General features: G+C 39.9%; 7 protein-coding genes across 11 annotated transcripts in view; 3 read left to right on the top strand and 4 right to left on the bottom strand.

Annotated features, from left to right (window-relative positions):
• Window positions 1-1743: 1743 nt before the first annotated feature.
• On the bottom strand, window positions 1744-10478 carry LOC134197368 (uncharacterized). Its single transcript, XM_062666680.1, has 10 exons — window positions 8581-10478; window positions 5800-5883; window positions 5550-5736; window positions 5305-5444; window positions 5140-5243; window positions 4947-5086; window positions 4359-4441; window positions 4229-4300; window positions 3897-4158; window positions 1744-1997 (listed from the first exon to the last, which is right to left on the bottom strand). The coding sequence occupies exons 1-10, from the start codon at window positions 10393-10395 to the stop codon at window positions 1921-1923; spliced, it is 2964 nt and encodes a 987-aa protein (XP_062522664.1). The 5' UTR covers window positions 10396-10478; the 3' UTR covers window positions 1744-1920.
• A 481-nt stretch (window positions 10479-10959) lies between these two features.
• Window positions 10960-11753, bottom strand: LOC134197304 (protein SPMIP1-like). Its single transcript, XM_062666597.1, has one exon. The coding sequence runs from the start codon at window positions 11676-11678 to the stop codon at window positions 11169-11171; it is 510 nt and encodes a 169-aa protein (XP_062522581.1). The 5' UTR covers window positions 11679-11753; the 3' UTR covers window positions 10960-11168.
• Window positions 11754-11999: 246 nt separating this feature from the next.
• On the top strand, window positions 12000-12974 carry LOC134197113 (UPF0739 protein C1orf74 homolog). The gene has a single exon (XM_062666367.1). The coding sequence runs from the start codon at window positions 12030-12032 to the stop codon at window positions 12810-12812; it is 783 nt and encodes a 260-aa protein (XP_062522351.1). The 5' UTR covers window positions 12000-12029; the 3' UTR covers window positions 12813-12974.
• Window positions 12975-13479: 505 nt separating this feature from the next.
• Window positions 13480-17240, bottom strand: LOC134197112 (serine/threonine-protein kinase pim-3-like). Of its 2 annotated transcripts, XM_062666365.1 has the most exons (7): window positions 17172-17227; window positions 17056-17086; window positions 16892-16989; window positions 16740-16787; window positions 16263-16623; window positions 15852-16028; window positions 13480-14218 (listed from the first exon to the last, which is right to left on the bottom strand). In XM_062666365.1, exons 2-7 carry the CDS (start codon window positions 17081-17083, stop codon window positions 13752-13754), a joined length of 1179 nt encoding a protein of 392 aa, XP_062522349.1. In that variant the 5' UTR covers window positions 17084-17086; window positions 17172-17227; the 3' UTR covers window positions 13480-13751. The 2 variants fall into 2 exon arrangements, with proteins under 2 accessions (XP_062522349.1, XP_062522348.1); XM_062666364.1 differs by having other exon boundaries at window positions 13481-14218; window positions 17056-17240.
• Window positions 17241-17293: 53 nt separating this feature from the next.
• LOC134197115 (piercer of microtubule wall 2 protein-like) lies at window positions 17294-18012 on the top strand. The gene is made up of 4 exons (XM_062666370.1): window positions 17294-17562; window positions 17622-17676; window positions 17735-17801; window positions 17878-18012. The coding sequence occupies exons 1-4, from the start codon at window positions 17475-17477 to the stop codon at window positions 17944-17946; spliced, it is 279 nt and encodes a 92-aa protein (XP_062522354.1). The 5' UTR covers window positions 17294-17474; the 3' UTR covers window positions 17947-18012.
• Window positions 18013-18052: 40 nt separating this feature from the next.
• LOC134197114 (piercer of microtubule wall 1 protein-like) lies at window positions 18053-21813 on the bottom strand. Of its 2 annotated transcripts, XM_062666368.1 has the most exons (6): window positions 21763-21813; window positions 21614-21698; window positions 21469-21528; window positions 21331-21397; window positions 21191-21257; window positions 18053-18192 (listed from the first exon to the last, which is right to left on the bottom strand). In XM_062666368.1, exons 1-6 carry the CDS (start codon window positions 21781-21783, stop codon window positions 18124-18126), a joined length of 369 nt encoding a protein of 122 aa, XP_062522352.1. In that variant the 5' UTR covers window positions 21784-21813; the 3' UTR covers window positions 18053-18123. The 2 variants fall into 2 exon arrangements, with proteins under 2 accessions (XP_062522352.1, XP_062522353.1); XM_062666369.1 differs by lacking the exon at window positions 21469-21528.
• Window positions 21814-22261: 448 nt separating this feature from the next.
• The window catches only part of LOC134197568 (uncharacterized), a 6219-nt gene continuing 3480 nt past the window's right edge, over window positions 22262-25000 (top strand). For 2 of the 3 annotated variants that reach the window (XM_062666915.1, XM_062666917.1), the window contains exons 1-4: window positions 22265-22338; window positions 22403-22460; window positions 24189-24667; window positions 24728-25000. The exon at window positions 24728-25000 is cut by the window's right edge and continues 15 nt beyond it. In XM_062666915.1, the coding sequence (XP_062522899.1) occupies window positions 24223-24667; window positions 24728-25000 (718 nt within the window). In that variant the 5' untranslated portion in view covers window positions 22265-22338; window positions 22403-22460; window positions 24189-24222. Of the gene's footprint in view, window positions 22339-22387; window positions 22461-24188; window positions 24668-24727 lie in introns of all 3 variants that reach the window. The other variant, XM_062666916.1, reaches the window with a different exon arrangement.

A 25000-nucleotide genomic window follows, 5' to 3' on the forward strand; every position in this document is an offset into this window, starting at 1 on the left:
GCTCAATTATCCGGGACATTAGGTTTATGTACATACCTTTATGGCACAGACAATGAGACTTAGCATTTCTCGGAGCTCTGAGAACGTATACTGTGTGCCAAAACTATATATTATTATTAATAATTAGAAATAAACAATGTGTTGTCAGTTTGTTGTAAAGACATTTATGTGTAACAAACAGCCAATAGAAACTACGATCAGATCCCTGTGTGCAATGCAAATATTATTAATTATAATTATTATAATTACTATTATTAGAAATTTCAAAAATTTTATAACGTTTGACAACTATGCCTCATGGTCAAAGTCACACATACTCCAGTTTGATATATGAAGTTTAAAGAAATTGTTTTTTTTAACAATGACGAATCAAATCTCCACCAGCTTTGTCTGCCCATCTTCACCAGTAACTCATACTCACAATCACACGTGTAGTTACCGGTGTGGTATTCTATACATTATAGTTTGTATATTACAGTGAATAAAACAAATAAAAACAAACAAACAAATAGAAACAACAAATAAAAACAAACAAAAACAACAAATAGAAATAAACAAACAAAAACAATGAATAAAAATAGCAAAACAACAAATAAAAACAAACAAAAACAAAAATAAAAATATACAAACAAAAACAACAAATAAAAATAAACTAAACAACAAATAAAAATAAAACAAACAACAAATAAAACAAACAAAACAAAAATAAAAACAAACACAGAAACAACAAATAAATAAAAACAAACAAAACAAACAAAACAAAAAGAAAAATGTACAAACAAAAAAAACAAATAAAAATATACAAACAAAACCACAAATAAAACAACAAAACCAACAAATAAAACAAACAAAAACAACAACTAAACAAACAAAAACAACAAATAAAACAACAAAAACAACAAACAAAAACAACAAATAAAAATAAAACAAACAACAAATAAAAATAAAAACAAACACAAAAACTACAAATAAAAATAAAAAAACAAACAAAAATAAATATAAAAATATACAAACAAAAACAACAAATAAAAATAAAACAAACAACAAATAAAAACAAACAAAACTACAAATAAAAATAAAAAAACAAACACAAAAACAAAAATAAATAAAAACAAACAAAAACAAAAATAAAAATATACAAACAAAAACAACAAATAAAAACAAACAAAAACAACAAATAAAAATAAACAAAACAACAAATAAAACAACAAAAACAACAAATAAAACAAACAAAAACAACAACTAAACAAACAAAAACAACAAATAAAAACAAACAAAAACAACAAATAAAAATAAAACAAACAACAAATAAAAACAAACAAAACTACAAATAAAAATAAAAAACAAACACAAAAACAACAAATAAATAAAGACAAACAAAAACAAAAATAAAAATATACAAACAAAAACAACAAATAAAAATATACAAACAAAACAACAAATAAAACAACAAAAACAACAAATAAAAACAAACAAAAACAACAACTAAACAAACAAAAACAACAAACAAAAACAACAAATAAAACAAACAAAAAAACAAATAAAAACAAACAAAACAACAAATAAAACAACAAAAACAACAAATAAAAACAAACAAAAACAACAAATAAAAATAAAAAACAACAAATAAAAACAAACAAAAACAACAAATAAAAATAAAAACAAACACGACAAATAAAAACAAAAACACAAAAACAACAAATAAATAAAAACAAACAATACAACAAAACATGAGGCACAAAATGAAAACAATTGTCCACGTTCTATTCGCATAAACTCTACAATCAACATCAGTGATACCAAACGGCTGTTCATTGCCCAAACTCCTATCTACAAAAGGACAACTCAACTAAGGCCAGCAGTGTCTGATCCAATAGAAAACGGGGACAAAAATCCACTATATGTCCTGTACTGTCTCTCTTATGTCGTATCCATGTAACTATTGTCTTGTGATTCTTCCAACTGATCAGAATCCCGCATCTCTTGCAGAGACAATACTACAGTACACAAATACAGAAAGAGACGATGTAAGCTCAAAATTCATCCAACACAAAAGTCTCTCTACAATGCACTAAACTGCAAACCAATGCCCTAATTCTCATCTTGCATACTAAGCATGCTATACTGTGTACTTGCTTGATTATTACCTCAACAGCTGGCCGAAGTCAAAGGTCAAGTATGGGATGGGGTCTTGCTCAAATATTGACACCTAAATTGTTAATTGGTGGAAATGATTGATTAACTTAAACAGCATGTTGCTACACTAGTAGAGCATCAAACCACCACCACTACCTGTAAAATATAGAAACCTAATCGTCTATATGATACCTGCGTTATCAAACCTTCAGCACACGGTCGACAAGCATGCACAAGTTGAAGAATGTCAGTATTTCTACAGGCACAAATGTATAGCAAACAGTCACATGAAAAGTGTCAATTAGCACTAATTAAAGGACTAAGAGCCTTGAACAAAGTTGGGGTGGGGGCTTACTTGAGCCCTGAGGTCATAACCAAGCGAGTATGGTAAGTAAAAATACGTATACAAATAATACAGAATTGTTGTCTTGTATGCAGACTCAGATGCTATAGCAATACCTTGTACGTGACTACAACTGTAGTGATGAGTGTACGAGCGTGTTAGTGGCTAGTCTGTGTTTTGCTTTAATTGTGATAACAGATTTTAGTTTCTGAATGATCCAGAAAGCTAAAGGTCCAAACGCTCTCTTAGAAACTCGTCCACATGCACATCAATCAACAACTGTTATAATGTCTGTACATGCAGTGCAAACTCGACTGCAACTTTCTATCCAAAACGAGAGCACAAGTCGGTGTATTCATCATGTTTGGTTCTAACATGTTCTTCGTTTATGCCTCAATTTCATGTCACTCTCTTGCCTTCCATCCAAATCACATAACAATACATACACTACAGCGTGTGCAACAGGAGAAGGCCTTTTATACCCCATTGACACAAGCACAGCTCCAAACTGAGCCAAGCCAGCCTGGGCTAATGAAGTGAGCCAGCCCTTGTTCACACAGGGTTCCGACAAAGCGAGCCAACTGAGTTTTAGTAGGCGTGTCTCTTGGTGCACATGCTAGCCATATAGACGTCATTATGGAATAAGCTCCATGTGCTTATTTCTCACTGGCACTAGAACAGTCTAATGCAGAAATATCATCACGGATAGACGTCATTTCCTGACAGGCACTCATTTTTCTTTTGCATCCTTCAATTTAGGCTCGTACGTTTTCCTCACCCCACAACTGGATGAGACAGAGCATTTCGCTTTCAGACCACACCATCTTACAACAACTGCAACGGCTCTAGCATGTGCACTATGATCGGTGCTCTATGCGTGTCTGTTATATACCTAGCGTCTAGACTTACTAAGTCAGACTGAGAGTCATGTGACGTGTAGAAAGTCATATGAGTTGTGCAGGTCATGCGAAGTGTTTAGGTCATAGCAGTTGGAGTCATCTTCCGGTTGAATGTTAATTAGTTTGTTACATCTGTTTACATCCTGTTACAAGAGGATGCGCCAACTCCAGCACAGTTTGGTTTGTGTTCACACTACAAAATCAAACCGAAACGAACCAACCAAACCGTGCTGGCACAGCAACTTGAGGTGGGCCAGCTCAGCATGGTTCAGCTCGGTTCAGTTTGGTTCGGCCGGTGTTCACACTACAAAGTGAAACCGAACCAAACTGTGCCGTACTGTGCTGGTGCGGTTACAAACATTCGTGTGAATGGGGTAGTAGTTTCATATAACTTGACCCTCTCCTGCTATGTCATTCTCACCCAGAAGTATAACACAAGGGAAGAAGGGCTGGCTACACGAGACTAACCAAGGCCATTGTTGCCACAAACTACCACTCAAATACACATACGTTCCTACCTTCCAGTTGTGACACAATCTCCGACTGCTGAAAGACTCGAATGAGACTACACAACAGATGAATATAGTATTGGTCTACTGCGGCACGATGCTCACCGAACGAGCCAACAGAACACCATAGAAGGTAGAGCAAACATGCACCGTGTCTCAACAGCAACACTGCACATGATGACGCCAGCAGTGCAACAGACGTGTTCGTTCTGTTCGCATCGTTGAGCTCAGTCAATTCCCTGTGTAGCAGTAGTATAAGGCCTCTAATGAGCTGCAAGACAAAACGTGTCAAATACGATAGAAACAACAAGCAACAGTAAATAATAATAACAATAACTGACTTCTCCGGTCAACGCTGATTGCAACATGAGATGAGTTGATGCGTTTGTCAATGCTGTGGCAAGCTGAATAAGCTGAGACAAAGACTAAATGGTGAATGAAAGCATGGTGTTTGTTGTAATTGGTTAAGACCTGAAGACTTAGATTTCTCCACTCGATTGGTGTGCATCTAGAGGGCTGATCAGTCCAGATGTGGAATAACTTCTTGAGACATCCTAAATGTCAAAATACAATAGAATTATACCAAATTTGTAATAAACAAAATACAGTAAAAATTTGATATTGATATGTTAAGCCGTTCAAGAGATATTGTCTGTACAGACAGACACAAACAGACAGACAGACAGGCAGACACTGTCACAGACAGACAGACAGACAGACTTCTTCCATACAGCCGCAACAACTACAAGTGTATGGCGTAACTGCAGCCCTACCAACACGGCACAAAGCTGTGGCGCAGAAAACATCTAGACTCAAGAGTCTTAAAACTAGACTACCAGTTACTACTACATAGAAACAAAAGCAATAAATCTAATAAACCCATCTTCCTTGCACACGCCATGCACACGTCCTGACACTCCCACGCATTTAGATACACAGATAGACAGACACACAAACAGACAAATAAATAAACAGATAGAGACAGACAAACACCATTGAAAACCTTACAACCTCACTACACTGTGCTACACAGGTTGTAACAACACATTGTGAACTCACCTGAATGTGTATTAAGCAACTGAATCATCTTTCCAGACTTTGAAAAATGCAGCAAGACGGCAGAAACAAGTTTTAATACGAGAAAATGCCTTATGCTCACGCAAGCCTCAAGAATACCTCTCGTGATCAGTACCGAAAATCTAGCAGCAAACTGACACATCAAGACAACCAAGATCCAACAAACCCAACAAACCTGTCAACTTGCATCTCAGACGAATTGCTAGCCAAAGACTCAAATATTTCAAGGCAAACAATAGGAACTAAAAGAGGAACGTTGGACACACCATCTTGTTCAAACTAAATCATCAAGTCACATATTGAAGTCTCAACCGTTTGTGTTACACGTTTCTACTGTTACTTGTTTAGGTGCAGCTAGGAGTATGACATCACCAAGTAGACGACTTGCACAGTCTTCAATTGGACTGACAGCCTGCGATAAAGGATGTTTTGAAGAAACATGTTGAGCACCACTGGTAGACTTTTCAAATGACCACGATTCTAGTAAAACGATGAAAGTTATGAAAAAATATATGCACGCATGCGCACACATGCATACACACACACACACACACACACACACACACACACACACACACACCTTACCATGAGGTGTACTAAAACTGCAGTTCTTGCCACCCAGCAAGACTTTCCTCCACTCACTTAAACTCCTTTCTCCTGTTAAAGTCTGTTGCATTCCTTTGCCAACAGCAACACCAGCCTTCACTTTCTCTGTTAACCCAACACAAGCATGAGACGCTGCCGACGGAGTAACAACAACCGCCTCATTCGTCTAAAAAATTAAGTATATTTCAAGTCAAAAATAAACACAAAGACATCACTTAATGTGACAGACTTGAGAAAGAGTGAGAAAATGTATTCTGATAATTGGATGTCGAGACAATGAATGGTTGTTCCATGTCAAGCTCTTAGCAACAACCTACAATAATACACTGTCAGTGTGTTACATAAACTATCTGTCTGCATGTTGTGTGTGTGTGTGTGTGTGTGTGTGTGTGTGTGTGTGTGTGTGTGTGTGTGTGCACACGTGCGTGTGTACTAAACTACTAGTTATTGATGTTACTGTTGCCTGCAATATATACAAAGTTGACAAACAAAGAGACAAACAGACAACAGGCACATTATTGTCTAAATAAGATATTGACCAAATATGGAGTTAGGTTAAGTGATAAAGTTTTAATTTATTATTAAAAATAAAATAAAATAATTTAGACAATAAATAATAAAATAAAAATTAAGAGATATAATATAAGTAAATACAATAGTTTTTATATTATATTATTTATTATTTTAAATTATTTTATTTTATATATTACAAGCTCACTGGCCTGTTCTCTGTACAAGCAGAGTAGATTATTATGATAGTTGTTAGTTAACTAATTTATGGTTGTATGCATTCATGAAGTATATCCCATTCACAGAATTAGCAGCCCCTGACAAAATTCTCGTAAAGTTAATTAATTTAACGTTGTATGCAAATTTATGTTGTTGCATGAGTATCCTGTTCTGACAATTTATCATTAAGTATATCTCGTTCACATGCATTTTACTCTGTTCTGAAGCTGTGGGACAGAATTCTCATGAAGAATTTTGTTCATCCCTTTCAATCTATCCCGTTCTTTGCCCTGGGTGATTGCATTATTGATTGTAAGTATCCTGTTGAAGACAAATTAAAACGTAGAGACCTGGATATATTAAAAATATAGGCTATTGCCTTTTTTGGACGTCACGTGCATTCTAGATGACATGCTCCGTGCGTGTAAGTACTGTACCATTCGATGTGGGGAATGGGCAGTTTAAATTCGGCAGAGATCCGATGCGCCATTGCAGAGATATCCGCACGCGAACGGAAGCGGGTTCAATCTAACAGGAAATCGCGTCGTCGCGGGAAAGTCCAGAAGACGATGACAATCTCACTTGTGACGTTGCATTCAATTGTAAGAAATTATCATGAAACTTACTTGTCGCAAAAGAATTCAGTAATCCATTGTGACGTCACGTATTGTGACATCGCCTAGACTGTCTAGTAAAAACGCTCTATTTCTGCTGTCATGGACTATGCGAAAGTGACAAACCGTTTATTCCCTTGCGCTCTTTGCTCCCTATCGTTTGATTGTCTTGCTTAGCGATCTGCACCTAGCAAAGCAGAAGCCAGTGTCGGATCGGTTTCTCAAAATGGGGACCCAGTTAATTAAGGTCGACTGTGAATAACCTTGCAACTAAGAAAGCAAGCGTGCTCAATATGGTCCGATCTTGATCTGTCAATTGTTGTGGTGGTGAAAGCGTGGCATACAAACAACAAAATGGCGCCTCTCCTTTATATACCAGAATTTTAAAAACTTTTCTCTGAAAAAAGAACTAGATGTAGGGATTGTATAAAAGTAACAGAAACAAGATCTATAAATAATATGAACCAAAGCCAGACATCATTACTAGTGAATCCTTCCAACCCCCACATCTATTTCTTTTTTCAGAGAAACAGTTTTAAAAATTCTAGTTTGGTAAGTTTTTAGGAGCGCAAAAGCGCAACATAGCTACGGTGTACATGTCTTCATTAGGGCCTGTAAGCCTTTTATAAGCATGTCTAAGATTTAGCGCGTTTTCATTAGCATTAATTAAACCTGTTTATATGTAACAGCTTTCGTTAGACATGATTCAGAGGTAGTTTACTCAAGTGGTTTATAGGTCTACGGGGTATACGTACGTATACGGTACCATGGTATCCTAGCACATGTTGCACAAATATGGATCCTAAATTTTAGAGCCTTTGCATTGTTTCTTCCGTGCGTGTATAATTAAATATGCAACGGCAGTTGGAATAGAACGTGGCTTAGTAGTCAAAGCCAAAGATCATCACATATGGGATATGCATTGCAAATGTTGGGTTCCCGTATAAATTGTTGTGTACGTAATTATTTGTCAATTTTGCTCCTGTGTGCCACGTAGATCGTAAACAATTTCAGACTAGACCGGACAATGACAAACATGATCGAATTACACAGTTTTGGTGATAAACTTTTTCATAAATGCGTTTGGCCTATATAATTGGCTCTTCGTCTATTGTCCCTGGTTGCAATACTGCAACTATCGCAAATACTGCTCTGTGATTGGCCTGAACTGTGCAATAGCATTGATGACGGTCATTGGATCAAATCTGCTTGAAAGAAGCACAAGTTTTAATTAACATTAATTTCAGTTTCTCTAGTCACCAAAAGAATAGAAGAGCTCAGGTAATTCTAAAGCGTTTTCTCAAGTTTCACAGCCATACCTAACGTACAAAAAGAGATATCCGTGGAGAAGAAGAAGAACAAATTGGCGCATGGGCCTCCGAGGCTAGCAACTGTTTTCTAAGTTGTTAGATGATTAGTGACCAAAAAATAGGATATAGTACATGACGTACAAAACATTTCATTTCCAAAACCGGGGCAATCCCTACATACAGGGTACTACCGTACCCTGTGATATAGATTAATATACTACTATAAATATTAAAAATTATATGCAAAATGGCTGCAGTGAGGGCAGTACTTATTGATACATGTCACACCTGACAAATGTTTTCCACACTTTTCACTAATTCATATCAATCCAATATATTATCCCATTATTCACTAACCTGACTGCATGGAGTGCTCGTTGTAGCACCTGCCTCACATCGAGTAAACGCTGCATCCATTGGTTCTATGCTGTTCCTCTTGTCGACTTCGCAATTCAGTCTTCCTTCGCTTGAACAACCGGAATTAGCGTCGTTCGTCTCTCTGCTCAAAATTGACGGTTCAACCGAAGAGAAATCGGACAATCTTGGTGAGCGAGTGAGTAACGCAGCACGAATAGATGGACTGTAATCGACAAACGTCTTCAACACAAGAAGACTGTTTAACAAACACACTAAAGTTGAGTTAGGGACTTCGTCGGTGGACAGTGATGGCGTACCAAGCGATACGTCTGCCGAACTTTTGCTGTGGCTGAGAGTCAATTCAGACAATGTGTTACAACACGTCCGCACGCATCTCTCCAAATATGGAAGGAGTTTCAACTCGGCTGCATCGTCCACTTGCAATGTGTCAATACAATGAGCAGACAGTGACGATGAATGTGCAGTAGAAGTTGCTGATTCTTGTCGCACAAGTCGCCCTAAAATGTCTTGCAAATTAAACACAGAATCGTGACAAAGTGGTGACACCACCGGATCTCGTTTATCAACAACCGGACTCGTGAAATTCAAATGTTTCCTCGGAGCTACACATTTGTTCAATAGAGTAGAGATGACGTTGTCGGTGTTAGACACACCGGTTACGAACGGCATTCCTGGTCGAGACAGAGGGCTCTGAAGCGGACTGGATGTTAAACCCGAGGAGATGACAATGGGATGTTTTTGTAGAGTGAGTATGTCTCCTCGACATTCACTCGAATATGCACAACTCATCACGCTGTATACATTCGACTCTGCAGACGATAAAAGCTTCCTGAGAAGTAATTGCTGTGGCGTCTCGGCACCACTTTGATTCACTACAAGCTGCCGTTTCCTAATGGTAGCCAGTCTACCTGCCAAACCCATCTCGTTGTGTATCCCGGGCATCGAACATTGAGTAGAAACACTCGTGCTCGTTCCTTTGTCGATAACTCTGCTGGACGGTGTCGGTATCAATACAGGGCTATTCTTGTCAGACTTATGTTTAATGTCAAGTGTAACATCATCAGGAAAACGAGCAACGTCTGACACTTTTGCATCCATTTTTTCTGGTAAAGAAAGCTTCGGCCGCTTTGATTGATTCGATGCAAAACTGGTGTCGGAACATTGTCTCAGCTGCCGCTCCAGTTGTTTCAGTTTAGCATGTGACTCCTCCACATCTTTATCCTTGAATTGGAGTTGCGTCTGTAGGGATGCCGCTTCCCTCTTGGCTCTCTGTAACTCGTCCATCACCACCTCGACATGTTTTTGATATTTCTCTTCAATAGTCCTCACGTTTTCCTTCTCGCTTGCCTCTTGCTGCGACAAATAGTCGCGCAGCATGTGGATTTCACCCAAATTCTTCTCCGATTCGTCACGCATATTCTGCAATTGCCATTCCGTCTCTTGTAGCTTCGAGCGAAGAGTGTAGTTGTCCAGATGTCCATCAGACGACGCCTTGTCGTTCTCTTTTCTGTCATTACCCGCTTGCTTCTCTGTTGACTCAAAGGCGGCGCATACTTGACTGAAAAGCGCGTCGTCGTCGTCATCGTCCAGATCCATTGCGTTGTTGCTCCACGGCTTTAGTCCGTTCGTGAATGGTCTAGTGATCGTGTTGTTCGTTTGTAGAACTCGTTTTCTTGACGATCCTTCTAGTTGTGTCGATGAATTGAATGGACGAGTTGTTGACGTGTGAGAAAAAGCTTTCCTGGAATGTTGAACACCTTGCAGTACGTCTAAATTCTCGATCGGAAGTGCCATGGACCGTACATTGGAACGTGAGAAACGGAAACGTTTGTGTAGAAGGACCGCGCGCCAATAGCTTTGGAGTACGCATGCGCGTTAGTAAGAACTTGCGATTACGATTTAATACGTGAGACGTTTCTGAAGCAGTTAGATTGCAGCGTTTTGATAATGCTGATTCTTTTATATCCGGATTGATAACCTATGCTTTACTGTGCATCAAAGGTCTAGCCTCGCGTAGCCAGACCCTACTATCATAAACTCAGATTGATATCAAACTTGGCAAACAAATTTAAATAAATGATTTAACTAACACATTGTTAGTTTTATAGAAAAAGCATTGTTTGATTAGATTGCACTATTTCCTTCTATTGGCATCGTTAAGTAACGTGCGTTAACTTAATTAAAGGATTGATATCAATATCCTAACACTACATTATTATTAAAAATAGTATTGTTGCTATGTGTCGTTATGCCCCTCCATAATGGACAAGTGGGTCCATTATTAATATCATTATTACTTAATTAAACTTTATTATTAATTTACAACACGAAACTATCAGGCAGTCTACTAAATTTCAGTGAGAGTCAAATCCTGACCATAATATATTCTTCAAATACAAATATATGCTAGGGACAGACTACTCAGATCACACTACAAAGCACATTTGATAAATACATCCCGCATGAAATAATATACCTAATCAGTACAGTACACCCATCTCATTCAGACACATCAGACCCATCAACTTCCTACCAGCCATTCGACCACTACAATACAATCGAGCCGGTCAAAAAACGCCGTTCTCTCTATAAAACGAATCTTTGACGATTTTCGTTCTTCCAAATCGCGACGATTTGACGTCACTGACTTCATTAATTTTCCATCCATACAACCAAGCATTTGTCAACGGATAGTCATACTTCTCTTCGGGTTTCAACGTCTTTCTCACTTGCAAGTAAGATTGCCTGCCCTCGCCCTCAGCACTCAGTCCAGTGTATAGCAGCTGTTTGGTAGCGACTGAGACAGGACGCATCTCGATTAGTTCAATGGGGTTTTGTTTACCATCCGGTTTGTCCGTTTTCTCTTGTTTTTCCGTCTTGGACTGCTTCGCAATCGGCTTTATCAGTCTTATTGGATTAGGCACCATGTTTGGTTTGCGTGGTTTGCGTTTGTAGTCGCCACGAGCGAATGCCTTGCTGTACTGGAGATGCCACGTGAGTCGAACTTGAGCCTCTTTGTTGATCGATTCTTTCCAGAAATTCTGGGTTTGAGTGTCAAAGCTCATTTCTCGCGCCATCCTTTCCTGACATCAATATACTGACGACAGTAGAGGCTGGCTGCGAGTCGAGGCTGCAACGAACGGTTGCTACGATAGAGATTAGACCACGCCCACGATTGAACTACCAATCAGTATTAGATATTAAATCACGTGATTTACTATTTTTTAATAAAACAATGATCCGTAGCTAGGATAGAAATTAGACCTCCTCACAATTAAGCCACTAATCTGTACTAAAATATTAAATCATGCGACTTACTATTTTTAAATAAAAACAAACCGTTGCTACGATAGAGATTAGACCACGCCCACCATTAAATCACGTGAATCGCCCTAGCTAACAACTTCGTTTCTTGCGCGTCGATTCGAATGTCGGTCTGGAAGAGCGTCATGTCCGTGTCGTTCCATAGCCACGGCATTCGTAGACAATGGGAATCCGTCGCAGCTAATACAATCTGCGTTAGTGCCGGTTTCAAAGGCGCCTATCTATTCGATCAGGGCAGAGCGGACGCTGAAACTATCCTGGCATTCCTCAGAACTGCCAAACAAGCTGGTCTCATTACACACTTAGACATACTGGACATTGATCATGACAGTCTGTTCATAACACGTAGACAGACACTGATGACTCAATGTGTCTGTGACCAGAGAGACTGCTTCAGGCGCATCTCGTTTATTGATGTTTCTCCTCATCGAGAGCATCCCTGCTTTGTGTCCGACGGTGAGAGAAGAATGATAATACAACAGCTTGGTGTCTTGACTGACAACCTACTTAGTGCATTATCGAGTGGATCATACATCTTGCCTAAGACAATTGCAGTCAAATCACATCCCGATTTACCTCTCTGTGTCTTATTTGGTTATCTACTTGGATATCCTATTATTTACTGGACGGACAACGTCGACCCGTGCGCCTCCAATTGTTTGGGAATGGTTTCTTTGAGGAGACACACAGCCGTCATGTCTAGTAGAGAGTTGAGAGAGCAAATCGTATCGTCTTTCAGTTTGCCTGAGAACCTGTGTGTTGGTGTTGAGTGTCACGTGGCCAAATGGAAGGAACAGTTTGCTGTGGATTGTTTGGATGCAAAATGTGGTGACTTCTCGTTTACGTTTAGTGAGCAGTCTTTCGTCTTCCCACAAGTTGCTTTGTGATGCCATGCCAACAGGAAGCCATTCTTAATTTAGGGGATGGGTGAGTCTTTTCAACCACAATCACATTGAAGTTATGGTGAGATGGCCAAGCTCAAGATTGAACTTGCGGCCATTATGAAACCAAAAAATCTGGGACATCAGTTGGAAAGGGTCTTTTACCAAAAGTCAGTTATGGTTGATATATACTAAGACTATCAATGTAATCAGGGAAATGTTGTTGTGATGCTTTCCATATTTAATTAATGATGACTCTCTGTAATAATAACTGGTGTGTGTGTGTGTGTGTGTGTGTGTGTGTGTGTGTGTGTGTGTGTGTGTGTCGGTACTGTGACTTGATAGAGTCAACAATTCGAGACAATTTGTGACAGTTTGATGTCTCACAGCAATAAAACAGCAACCGCACCTTAATCAGACATAAATACTGTATGAACAAAACTTCACAACAAAGCCTAGCTACCCAGTATACCTCCAACCTATTTGACATTTAAGGAAATCAGCACTTAAAATTCTACCAATTCATCCAATACAGTATGTAGAAACAACCACCCGACACTGCACATTGTGTTGATCAGTGTCATCATCCCAGCCTCCCATTCGACTCAAGACTTTCAAACAAAAAGATGGTTTCACACCAGTAGGACAAGCCATGCAAATTGCAACTCTAAAATTGACTTCCAGAGTTCGCTGGTTTAATTAATAAATTAACTAAATGTCACTATGCAACACCACTAACACAATGAATTACTGGATTACCTTATATTATGTACATTCTACACATTGTTTCCTATGGAAAAGCCGAGCCTATATTTCAGTCATTTTTACAGTGTACAACACTCAACTTTCCTCATATTTATAATAACCAAAAATAGAGACCCATACAAAATAAACACCACCACCAAAGTGAAAATAACTATCTCTACTTAACCCACACACGATCATCTAAATGACCATCTCGGGCTGTTGATGTCTAAGATCGAACTTTACACCCGACGACTTGAATTGTAGTGACCCATTCGACTGCATCGAAGACGGACGAGGGAGTCCTAGAGCCTTTGAGGGCAACTTTGTCGGTGACAGTCTACCGTGTGTGCTGCTGCTTGTGCAACTGCTATTGCTGCTAAATTTCTTAGCTGGATTTCGAGGCAGAGTTGCACTTCGTGTCGAAGTCGGCGAGTGTATGGGTGGCAACTCTGATACTCTTCGGTGTCCGTCGCTGGACGGCCTCGGTATACCCTGTTTTGTTAACGACGTCGTTCTGGTGCTTCCTACTGCCTTGTGGGTCTTAGGCTCTACAAGATCCATACTCTTTACAGCTGTTATTACCCACACGTGATCGAGGACTTGCTCAAAGGACGGCCGCTCAGATGGATTCCTGGCTAGCATACATCTCGTTAGATGAATCACGGCTACAGATAGAGACAACACAATAAAACTTAACATATATCAAGACCACACACGTTAATGCCCCAACTTGTTGTCTACCATACATGGGCCAAGGAGTCTCACCAGATGCACTTCGTTAGGAATGTTTACTTAATGTGGTTGTGTGTGTGTGTGTGTGTGTGTGTGTGTGTGTGTGTGTGTGTGTGTGTGTGTGTGTGTGTGTGTGTGTGTGTGTCATGACTTCTGACCATAATGTGACCACAAAGGTATATCATGCTGTATATACTAGTAGAGTGACTTGAGAGATACCACTGGTGAAACACAAATAGAAAGAAAGAGTATCATGTTGGTCGAATTACCAGTTCAACATTCTACTCTTGCCATCTAACTTACACAATAAAAACACTAGTTACCATACCGAGACCACTTTAAACCAATACAAACAGTTCAAACTACCAGCTGTTGTCTCTAACTGAAAGAAATATGGTTCCTTCTTTGTCTGCATTGTTTGCTTTAGTTGCCACACTGTGTGCTTTTAGATGCCCTACATCTCACTGGCAACTCCTTCCTGATGTCATGCTACTAGCATAACCACATGCAGCTGTAATTGAATCAGGAATCTTGATAAAACTATTACTGAGTAAACCTGATCTAGCTTAGTCACCACATTCATTGTCTGACTAAACATCCTTCTAGCTTTATACTCTCCACTTCATAAACATCAATTTTAACTGAAAACAATATGTAGCAAGAGTCCATACCCTAAAGACTTAGATCAATCCCATTGGCAACAAACAAAACTAACACTAACATAGAACAGACATCAAACCCCATTCGGTATAATAACCAGATCCATAATAATAAGACTTCATTCACACTAGATGTGTATAACAGTCAAAGAGTCTATGGTCTAGTGTATTCGTCCACTCTAAGTTAGTAACCAACAGTAACCAAAGTCGTCAACAGATTGTTGGATGTGAAAGATTCACTTTTGTTACTGCATTTTGTGCTCTAGTCAACACATTCAACTCATTCCCAACAAACTAAGGCAGCTATAATTTAATTACAAATCTTGAAAAATCTAATACTGAGTAATATGATAAGCTCAGCCACCACACCAGCCACCACACTCTGCTGTCTGACTAAACATCCCTTTATCCTCATACTCTCCTCCAAACCACTTTGTATACAAAAATTACTACTATGCAACTGAAATGCAGGAAAAGAGCCTGTAATCGGAGAGAAAGAGGAATGCCATGCATATCACAACTAATTTAGGATCACATGGGCAACAAAGCCTAACAAGAATCGATTATACTGCATACAAAGCATCTATAGTTAGAACCAGTTGCATACTATAACTTTTCTATTGACCAGAGAGGCAATGCTGTGTGTGTGTGTGTGTGTGTGTGTGTGTGTGTGTGTGTGTGTGTGTGTGTGTGTGTGTGTGTGTGTCATGTAGTGTATTCGTTCGCTTCAGGATACGTAATAACCAACAAATAAACAAGTCGCGGACAGATTGTCATACATAAATCAAGGCTCTGAGAAATTCATTCTCTGGTTAGTTCCCATCATTAGTTGAGACCATTCCAACTAATGGTGGTTTAAGTGCGTCAAGCATCACCCCATCTTCACCACACATTTCCGTCCTCTTACCTCGCGTGCAACTCTTGCTAAACTTGAGTTCGCCATACAGTATGTCCTGATCCTTCTCGAACGGCACATCTCCCATCACCATGTCATACAGCAAGATACCCAATGACCACATAGCAGCAGGCTGTGCATAATACCGATGGTACTTGATCCACTCGGGCGGACTATACACGCGGGTTCCTACACACAATGACCTCTAAGTCTCAGACCAAACTAATCAACTAATACCCTAAGCACACCACACCACACAAAATCAAAACCAATCCGCCACACAAAGAAACTCGAGACGCGACAGAATTAGACCTAACCCAGGCAAGTGCTCCAATCACCAATATGTCAATGACCTCTACATTCAACTCTCAGTCTTCCCTTCATCGCCACATAACAACGCAATCCGCAAAACAACAAACACACCTTCATATTCCGTGTATGCACTATCTTTGAGAAAAGCGCCGGAACCGAAATCGATCAGCTTTGCTCTCCCTGTCCTCAACTCCAGCAGCACGTTCTCGTCCTTGATGTCTCTATGCACCACTCCCTTCCTGTGACAAAATGCAATCGCGTCGACGACCTGACGGAAGAGAAACTTAGCCGTGCGCTCGCACAGAGGACAAGCTGCGGTGATGAAGTCGAAAAGGTCCATCATCGGTTCCGGTCTCTCCATCACAATGTACACACAATCGACTTTCTCATAGTAGTCCACAAGTCGGATGATGTTCACGTGTTCGACCTTGCGCATAAGAGCCACCTCACGCGGAATTAACTCGCCGCCCACCTGTGCAAAGCAAGAGAGAAAGGAATTCACGAAACCCGTTCATCGTTCACCAAACGTTCAGATGCCCAGCAACATGCACACAATCGCTCTCAATTACAAACATTAGAGACGCTAACCTTGCACCAGTGGAGCACCCGCTTTTTTGGAATAGCCTTGACAGCCACCTGCAACATTTTGAAACGAACCAATTAGAAGGCGACATTGTATTCAGTCAGTCAGCACCGACAAGTAGCCAATAATAATAACAGATTCCAGCAGTGTAGCAAACCTTTTTGCTGTCAAACCGACGCGTCGCTTCGAATACCTTCCCGAAACCGCCACTGCCGATTTGTTCCGTGACCTCGTACGAGTCGTCGAATTTAGACGCTGGAAAGGAGGGAAAACAAGATGCGGTTGAGGTCGGAGTGTAACCCGACATGAAGTTGGGATCACCTTGCGATTCCAGACGACAAGATGACATTCTCTGTACAATCGACAGCATCGCCACCGGAGAGAAGACACCAACACCAACGTTTTCCCACCGAGAGTCGAATGAAAACACGGCTTACCGCGCACGCTTGCGCTTGTCGAGTCGGTCGAGGTCTGGTGAAGCTGCTCAAGAGATGGGTTGTTACAACGGCGCGTGACTGACCAATCACGCCACGCGGACGACTATCCGTAGCGTGTCCGGGGCGTGCCGACAGGGCCTCTGGGAATAGTGACGTCGATTGAATAACCGCCAATCAGCGTGAACCGCATTAATTAACGAGTAGTGACCGCACTCTGGTTACCACGGTGAGACGGCGGGTGATTGAACACAGACGGTGTTTAGTTGCGGACATTCGTTCATACTTGTTTATTTATCACAAACGATGGCTCAACTACCTGTAAATCCTATTTTCAACTTTTCTTGGCACGCGCTAACGTTAGGGGACAGGAAATTAGATGACAATGAAAGAGGTAGGAAATACGGTAGACCACAACACTCGAGATATACACATTTTGTCGACTGCTCTTAGACAGGAAGTTGAATATGTTCATGTACAACATATCCTCATCATCATATGGAGAGAAGTAACAAAAAACCTTGCAATCACGTGATCCCAACTAATCACGTGACTTATTGCCACAGGGTTTACAAGCCACCGACTGAGACTCTACCCTGTAGCTTCCATGGAAAATCGAATGAATTCTCAGAGGTGCACACATTGCATTGTGTTGCCACATAGTGTCTGTAATGGCTGGTAATCGTGACTGTGTGTTGTTACAATGTAGCATCTTCGAAAAATTGGAATGTACCGAGATTATTCGATGAATATGAGGAAAGACAGCAGTCGAGTCTAAAGCCAATTGTTTCATCGTTTATTTGGAAAGTTATCGTATCTTGTAAATAGTTGAGAATGGGATAAGACGCTACTAAAAGTACTAGTTCCTATGAAGCTGCAGCTACAGTATAACACGAGGTATGAGTTTGGACATAGAGTCATCATGTCTTGAGATAACTTGGAGACTCTACGAATATCAAACTTTGCTCTTATCTGTCGATGTGTTGAGAGAATGATTTCTATACATCCCTGACAAGCCCAAATGCTAGAAGAAAGAAAATAAAAAACTAAGTTTTTAAAATCAATTAATTAATTAGGTTTAATGTGCTACAATAATTAAAATTTAAATAATAAAAATAATTCATAAATAATTAATTAATAATTTATAGTAATTAAATATTTAATAATTTTAGTGTTGAACTCCATTCAGACAGAAGTTGGAATCACAACTCACAGACTGACAACCACATAAGCAAACACACACACACACACACACACACACACACACACACACACACACACACACACACACACACACAATGACATTAAAACAAACATTCGGAGCAACTGCAGTCTCTGCCTAACTGTGGTGTGTGTGTGTGTGTGTGTGTGTGTGTGTGTGTGTGTGTGTGTGTGTGTGTGTGTATGTGTGATTAGTAAACCACAACAGCTAAGTCTCTTGTTTTACATACATAAACTGTGCATTCATAAACTAAGCAGGGAAGTAGGCACATAAACAAACCACACAAACAACAACTTCACATCGAATCCCTAAAACAACTGCAAATTGCCAATTCAACAAACCTCTCAAGTCAATGCCATACCCGCAGCAGCTATGTCTGTGGATAAGTGCTAGGCTTGTTATGTAATTTGTAACCAGAGGTTTCAAATTCATAACCCTCCCAGTGGTTAACAGTACTAACTACGATAATCATGCATAAACAGGAAACTCTCTATGTGATTCATTACCGATGAGGATTCAAACATCTCTTGACACACGTAGCATATTCCTAGCCTTGAATTCAGTATTTGAATAAATGCCACCTTTGAATAAATGCTGCATTTTAATGAATTCCAACAGATCTTGCCGTTTGAAGGAAAAATCATACAACTTCTTTGGAGGCATACATCAAAAGAGTGAAATGTGTACACCAGTATGGTAAGTGTTGTTCTCTTGAAACAATGTCAAACCTACAGCGTGTACACATACACACTCCTAAAGCATGGACAAAAGAACCTTTAACAAATAAAAGCTACCCTCGAATAATGCCGAAGATGGAACTCTAGCTAAAAATAAACGTTCCTGCGTTTAATCAAAGAAATACGGATATCTTGCTTCAGCTGTTGCAGCATTTCAACTTTTTCAGCTAAACTATTTCTGCAGTGCACATTGTACCAATATTTCTGCTGGACGATCGCCAAATAGCCAAATGCTACAAATGGAAGTCGCTGGCGATAAAATGGTAATGCCTCCTCGCCAATTTGGATAGCTGTTACGTCTTCCTCTCGATCAAATCTTGCAAAGACGGTCGCTACAGCTTGCTAAGAAGTGCAATGCATTGGAGCTCCAAGGACTAAAATACTCGATCTGTTTAGGTACTGCACATAGCGGGCACTCTTTGCAATTTATGGCTTCCTTAGATAAGTGTCAAACTAGAAATTATCACAGTGAAAATGACAGTCATGGTTCTGAAAAAGACTGTCAAAGTAAAATGAAAGCAGACCAATGGTAGAAACCACTAGGAATAAAAGATGACGACAACGACGACTTCAATGATGCTGAACTTTGATGATGCTGAGCATAGTAGGGCCAAAACTTCTAGACTTCAATTTTGACAAAGCTTTATGTTTTGGAATAGAAGCTAAGAAGGATGGCACTAAACACATGAAGTCTGGTATGTAGACTGTCTTTCCAAAGTTATGTTTCTTTGAGAATGACATGTGTCAGATTAGTACTACATTTTGCGACAATTGATAAATGCTGCCCGTCTGTCTGACCAAATTAAACTTGAATCAATAGTAGTTACTGTCTTTTTAGATTGTTAGTTGTTTGACGTTTGTGCGAGTTTTCTTGGCTCTGAAATAAAGTGCTTGGTTTTAAACGAACAAACTCCTTTAGCCAAGTGGCTACTAATCAAAATTTTCCAGCAGGAACACTGTTACACCATTACTTGTCAAGACTTACTCTTACTCAGAATTAAACATGAATGTCTTTAGAGCAAGCTGGCCTGTAGTCATGAGGTGTTAATTAAGAGCAATTTATGAATACCGAAAAGTCAGCTTGGTATTTGCATTCACTATAAATAATTAAACAATCTCCATAGCATACTTTCAGTGGTAGGGAAGAGAGACATAGTTCATTTTACAAATTGGCTCTAAATTTTAAGTTAATCTACACCCACTATGCAGTCCGAATATCACAAAATACAAAATGCTGCTTCAAATATGCTTAGTCTATCTAGGCAGAACACATGACTTTAGAGAGGATATGAGTGGATCGAAAAAGAACCGTTTTCTGTACAGGTTGTGATGACCTTGAACACGCATGTAATACTCACCATGTACTTGCATGGATGTGCTGCATCAAAAGCTTGACAATGCCACATGGGGCTTATGTCCATACAATGTACACAATGTATACAATGTACACAAGTTGCAGGTGATACAGTGTAAAAAGGGCTGCAGTGGTACTGTACTCCACTGTGGAGCCACATGTGAATATGGCATTGAGATGATGCAGTGCTGGAGCCACGTGAATGTAGGTAGACTCCAGATTCCTTGAGATCATATCGAGCAGCAGCAGCTAATTTTATACGTATATGGTACTATCCGTTGAGCTCTAGAAATTGACTTCTGTGGAAATCAATATCAAGGAATCTGGAGTCTACATTCACATTGCAGTTCCAGTGCCCCTGCTGCAGCTTCAATGCTACATGTATATACAAAGTGTCAGTCTGGAAATGAAAGAAAAATTGGTACAGGGGACTAAAGTCTTGGAGCCTCCTGGAGCCAAAGAACAATTCTCTGCAGGCAAGTTTGGCTCTGTTACCATAGTAACAGCAGCCTCTGGTAACCATAATTATTTGGTTCTGTGTAATGTTTCAAATATTTTTAAGCAAATAAACAGACTGACAGACATAACAAGCTTAATTAAGAAAAAGAACACAGGTGAACCAGTTCATTTAGTGTTATTGTCATTCCTCTCTGCTTGACAACTGAGACATGCCAACAGACAGACTAACAACTCAATCAATACCAATTACCTCTGTAAACTTCTGTGATTTACCATGCCAGCTTGTGGGTACAGTATGTACTGTCGGTGAGACACCACTACAACAGGAATTCACCACAAATTAGACCACAGCCAATCAGGAAGCCTGACATTTGACATCTGACATCATACCCGTATGTAGATGTACTTGTTCTATACATAGGATGTTCTTGTTTGGTGTTATAACCTTGGAAACAGTCTACACAATGCAAACAACACGGTCGTGAATACTCTAAGAAGTCACTCATCCTCTAAGACTCATCCACTAGCCTCCTCTTTTCTCTCTCTTCACATTTGGCTCACATGTGAAAACGGGGTTCCCGGATAAGACTGGATGATGAGGAGTGGTAAAGGAGTATTAGAGGTTTATGAACTAATCTAAAATTGTTTTTTAATATTTTGTCAAGGTGGTTACCTGGTTTATCGAATCTTTCCGGTAGGTTGTGAGTTCTGTACGTGTCAGACGTCCTCTGACCTTGTCGAGGCTCCAAATGGCATGTCTATAAGTTGAATGCGTTTCCATAGCAGTTTAGTGCTATTGTAGATCAAATTTAAAGAACTAACCGTTCCAGTGCTATCCGCCATGCCGCTTGAAATAGTTGCTAGGAAATGACTAACAACACGCTTGCGCAGATTGACTGTCACTGGGAAATCCCCAAATTCCCGAAAAGTCACGTGGTTGAAACCTCCCCCAGAGAATTATTGCACAGCTCCCTCGATTATCCGGACTCCTTCGGAAACAAATTAGGATAATCGAGTGTCCAAATAATCAAAAGTTGATAAATATCAACTAATCTCTTCTACTATGACCACACTCTAGATCTGTTTCCACACTTACTGTACATTCATGTCACTAGAAGAGTCATCAACAGCTGCCTATTTATTAGATTATTACGTTCTCTGTTACGTATTCGCTCATTTGTACAGTGAGAGACTGTAGGCGTAACGTACGAAAGTTTCGACCCTATTTCTTCAAGCACGCAGTCATCCCTACTTTGTTTTTTATTTATTACATAAATATTTTTGTTTTCTTTACCAACACATTATCCGGGAACGCAAAAAGCTGGGGGACGAAGGTATTTTTGGTACGTTGTTCGCTAATGTGTGCCGGTGGCGATCGTTCCTAACGTCTTTCTCAAAGTAACTTGCTAGATCTATACTTAACTGTATACGACCTATACGACTGCAGTCTTCTTCTTTCTAGATTTGTGTACAAAATCATGACAAAAGTTTGAGTATGTTCGATTTCTAGTAATTACAAAGTAAGAATTGTCAGTGGAAAAGGACAGTCTAGATCTGCTAAGTGTATTGCCAGCTATAGTAGTACTAAACAGTTTGTGTTCGCCACAAGTTGAAACTAGAGTAGTAGCGTACTACCGGTTTCACTTTGCACTATCGCGTCGCTCCTCCCATACAGCTTTCGTTCCTTCCGTTAGCTTTAGTGTTCATGCAGCTCGCTCCTTCCTCCTGGGTCCACCCTTGGACCAGCAGGGTAAATATAGGGCGCGTTCGATCGGGCTCTTCCAGAAGAGGCTCCGTGCGCACGCTCCTCTTCCAACTTCTGCAGTTCTGCCGCTAGAGTCGGAAGAGCCAACTCTACCTACTCTGCTGCTGGTTGGAAGAGCACTTCCCTCTTCCAACCTCTTGCAGCTCTGCGAACGAGCCCCTATCTCTAGTGCTAGATTGAGACCTTGCGTCCGCCGCGTAGAACGAAAATCTATGTCTGACAATTGCAATTTTCTGCAGTCGAGTGCACTAAGTTAGCAAGAGCAACATGCAGTGCTTCTGTTCTATTTTTCGGTAAATTTCTTGTTGTGTTTTATGTCTATGTATCTTGTCATCATCATCATCATCATCCGGTCTCATGACCCTCTTTGCACAGCGCCTTTGTTTGGCTACACTTGCCAATCAATGAGTTGCAAGCTCCGCCTCAGCATACCTAGCGCTTGTACAGTACAGTATAGAAAATCACACTTTTTCCAAAACAAAAAACAATTTCTTGCTTTTAACTGCATAAAGAACAGCTTCCAATGTTCAGATTTAACTCGTACTTTTGAACACAACAAAAGTAATCCCTGTTCATGCGTGGGTCTGGACTTTTCTCCTCGTAAGGAGAGATGGCCGGCCGGACACTCGAGCCTAGTGTGCAAGGCAAACTCCAAATCCAATACCCTTGTTGCATCTCCAGGACCACTGTACAGTGACAGTCCTACTCAAAAAGACGTCCACAGACCCATTTCACTCCACTGACCGCTTTCAGGCCTGGACCACTTTCACTAAGTAGTAAGGTTAGCAACACGCCTTTGCTTGCGTGCTTGGCAATCTTCTGAACTGCTGGAGCTCATTAAGTGGATCTCTCACTCAGTGACTGCATGGTGCTGTGCCAAATCCGACACACATACACACACATGCACACACACACACACACACACACACACACACACAAACACACACACACACACACACACACACACACACACACACACACACACACACACACACACACACCACACACAAAACTAAAGCAGGTCCCCATGAGTTTTTCTGTGTACAAAGAAGACAAACAAGTAGACAATTTCAGCAAATTCCTAACCATGCCTTTGCTTTATAATAGACAGAACAACAACATTGGCTATTTGCAACAGAAATACATACCCAGAACTAGGCCTATACTTACAAATTACCGAACCAAATTTTCATTTCGTTACTAGAATTTGCTAAACTGTAGACCCTCTAAATGTCTTTCAGTTTGGGATAAGACAAGGTTTTATGTCACCACTTGAAATTAAATATTTTGCAGACTTCCTTGTAATATTCATTTGCAAACAGACACACAGACAAATATATAAACAGACAGAATTCAGTATTCACGCATGTGTTAACATTCTAACTGGAGATAACAGTATAGATCATTTCATAATTAAATATCAACATTGATAGCTAAATCATGTCTACAAACAGTCGTTCTAACTGTACATATTCAAATGCAGACTGATTCCTTGACATTGCGAACCTTCTTCAACTATGGACCGAGCATCTCAAACGTGGAGTTCACAAATGTTGAGTTCACAAATGTACTCTAGCAAGAAAATTGGCATGGGCACTCTTACCTCTGCTCTTGATTTGTCTGACATTATCATTTCTTGCTGCCTGGAGACGCAGTCTAACGAAGATTTCATGATAATGAAGATGAAACTGAAAAGTCTTCTGCGACAATTTAGTCTTGTCCATTTGTTGGATATTGTAAAAGACACATTTGGACTGTTCTATACTGTCTTCTCAACTGATCATCCCAATCTGACTGATCTGCAAAAGTTAGAGTTACTGAAAGAAGTAATGAAAGCAACAGGAAAACACCACATGGTTGACAAAGTGAGCCAAGCATATAAACAAATTTGCCAAATGCAGTGTCTGTCTGCAACCGACTCACTGAACAGTAGATGTCCACAACTGGTCTGTCGTGATCAAAGTAAAATTTTATGTTTGTATTGAATTGTCTGCAACATCAACGACTTAGTTTGTCTTACAGGTGGAGATGAGGATGTTAGAATGGAATATGGCACACGTGATGACCAACTGAATTATTTTTCTGTGGTCAAAGATAAAATAGGAAGGCAGTGGACTGACTTAGGCAGGGAGCTGGAGATAACTGAAGCAGACATTGAAGATATACAAGATCACCACAATAATCATTCAAGTTGCTGCTTTGCTATGCTCATCAAATGGGAAAGAACAAATGGACAACACGCTACAAAGCTAAAGCTTGAACAAGCATTGACACGAATACAAAGAAAAGATATTG

Source organism: Corticium candelabrum, chromosome 22 (assembly GCF_963422355.1).
Source record: "Corticium candelabrum chromosome 22, ooCorCand1.1, whole genome shotgun sequence".
Classification (NCBI taxonomy): Eukaryota; Metazoa; Porifera; class Homoscleromorpha; order Homosclerophorida; family Plakinidae; genus Corticium; species Corticium candelabrum.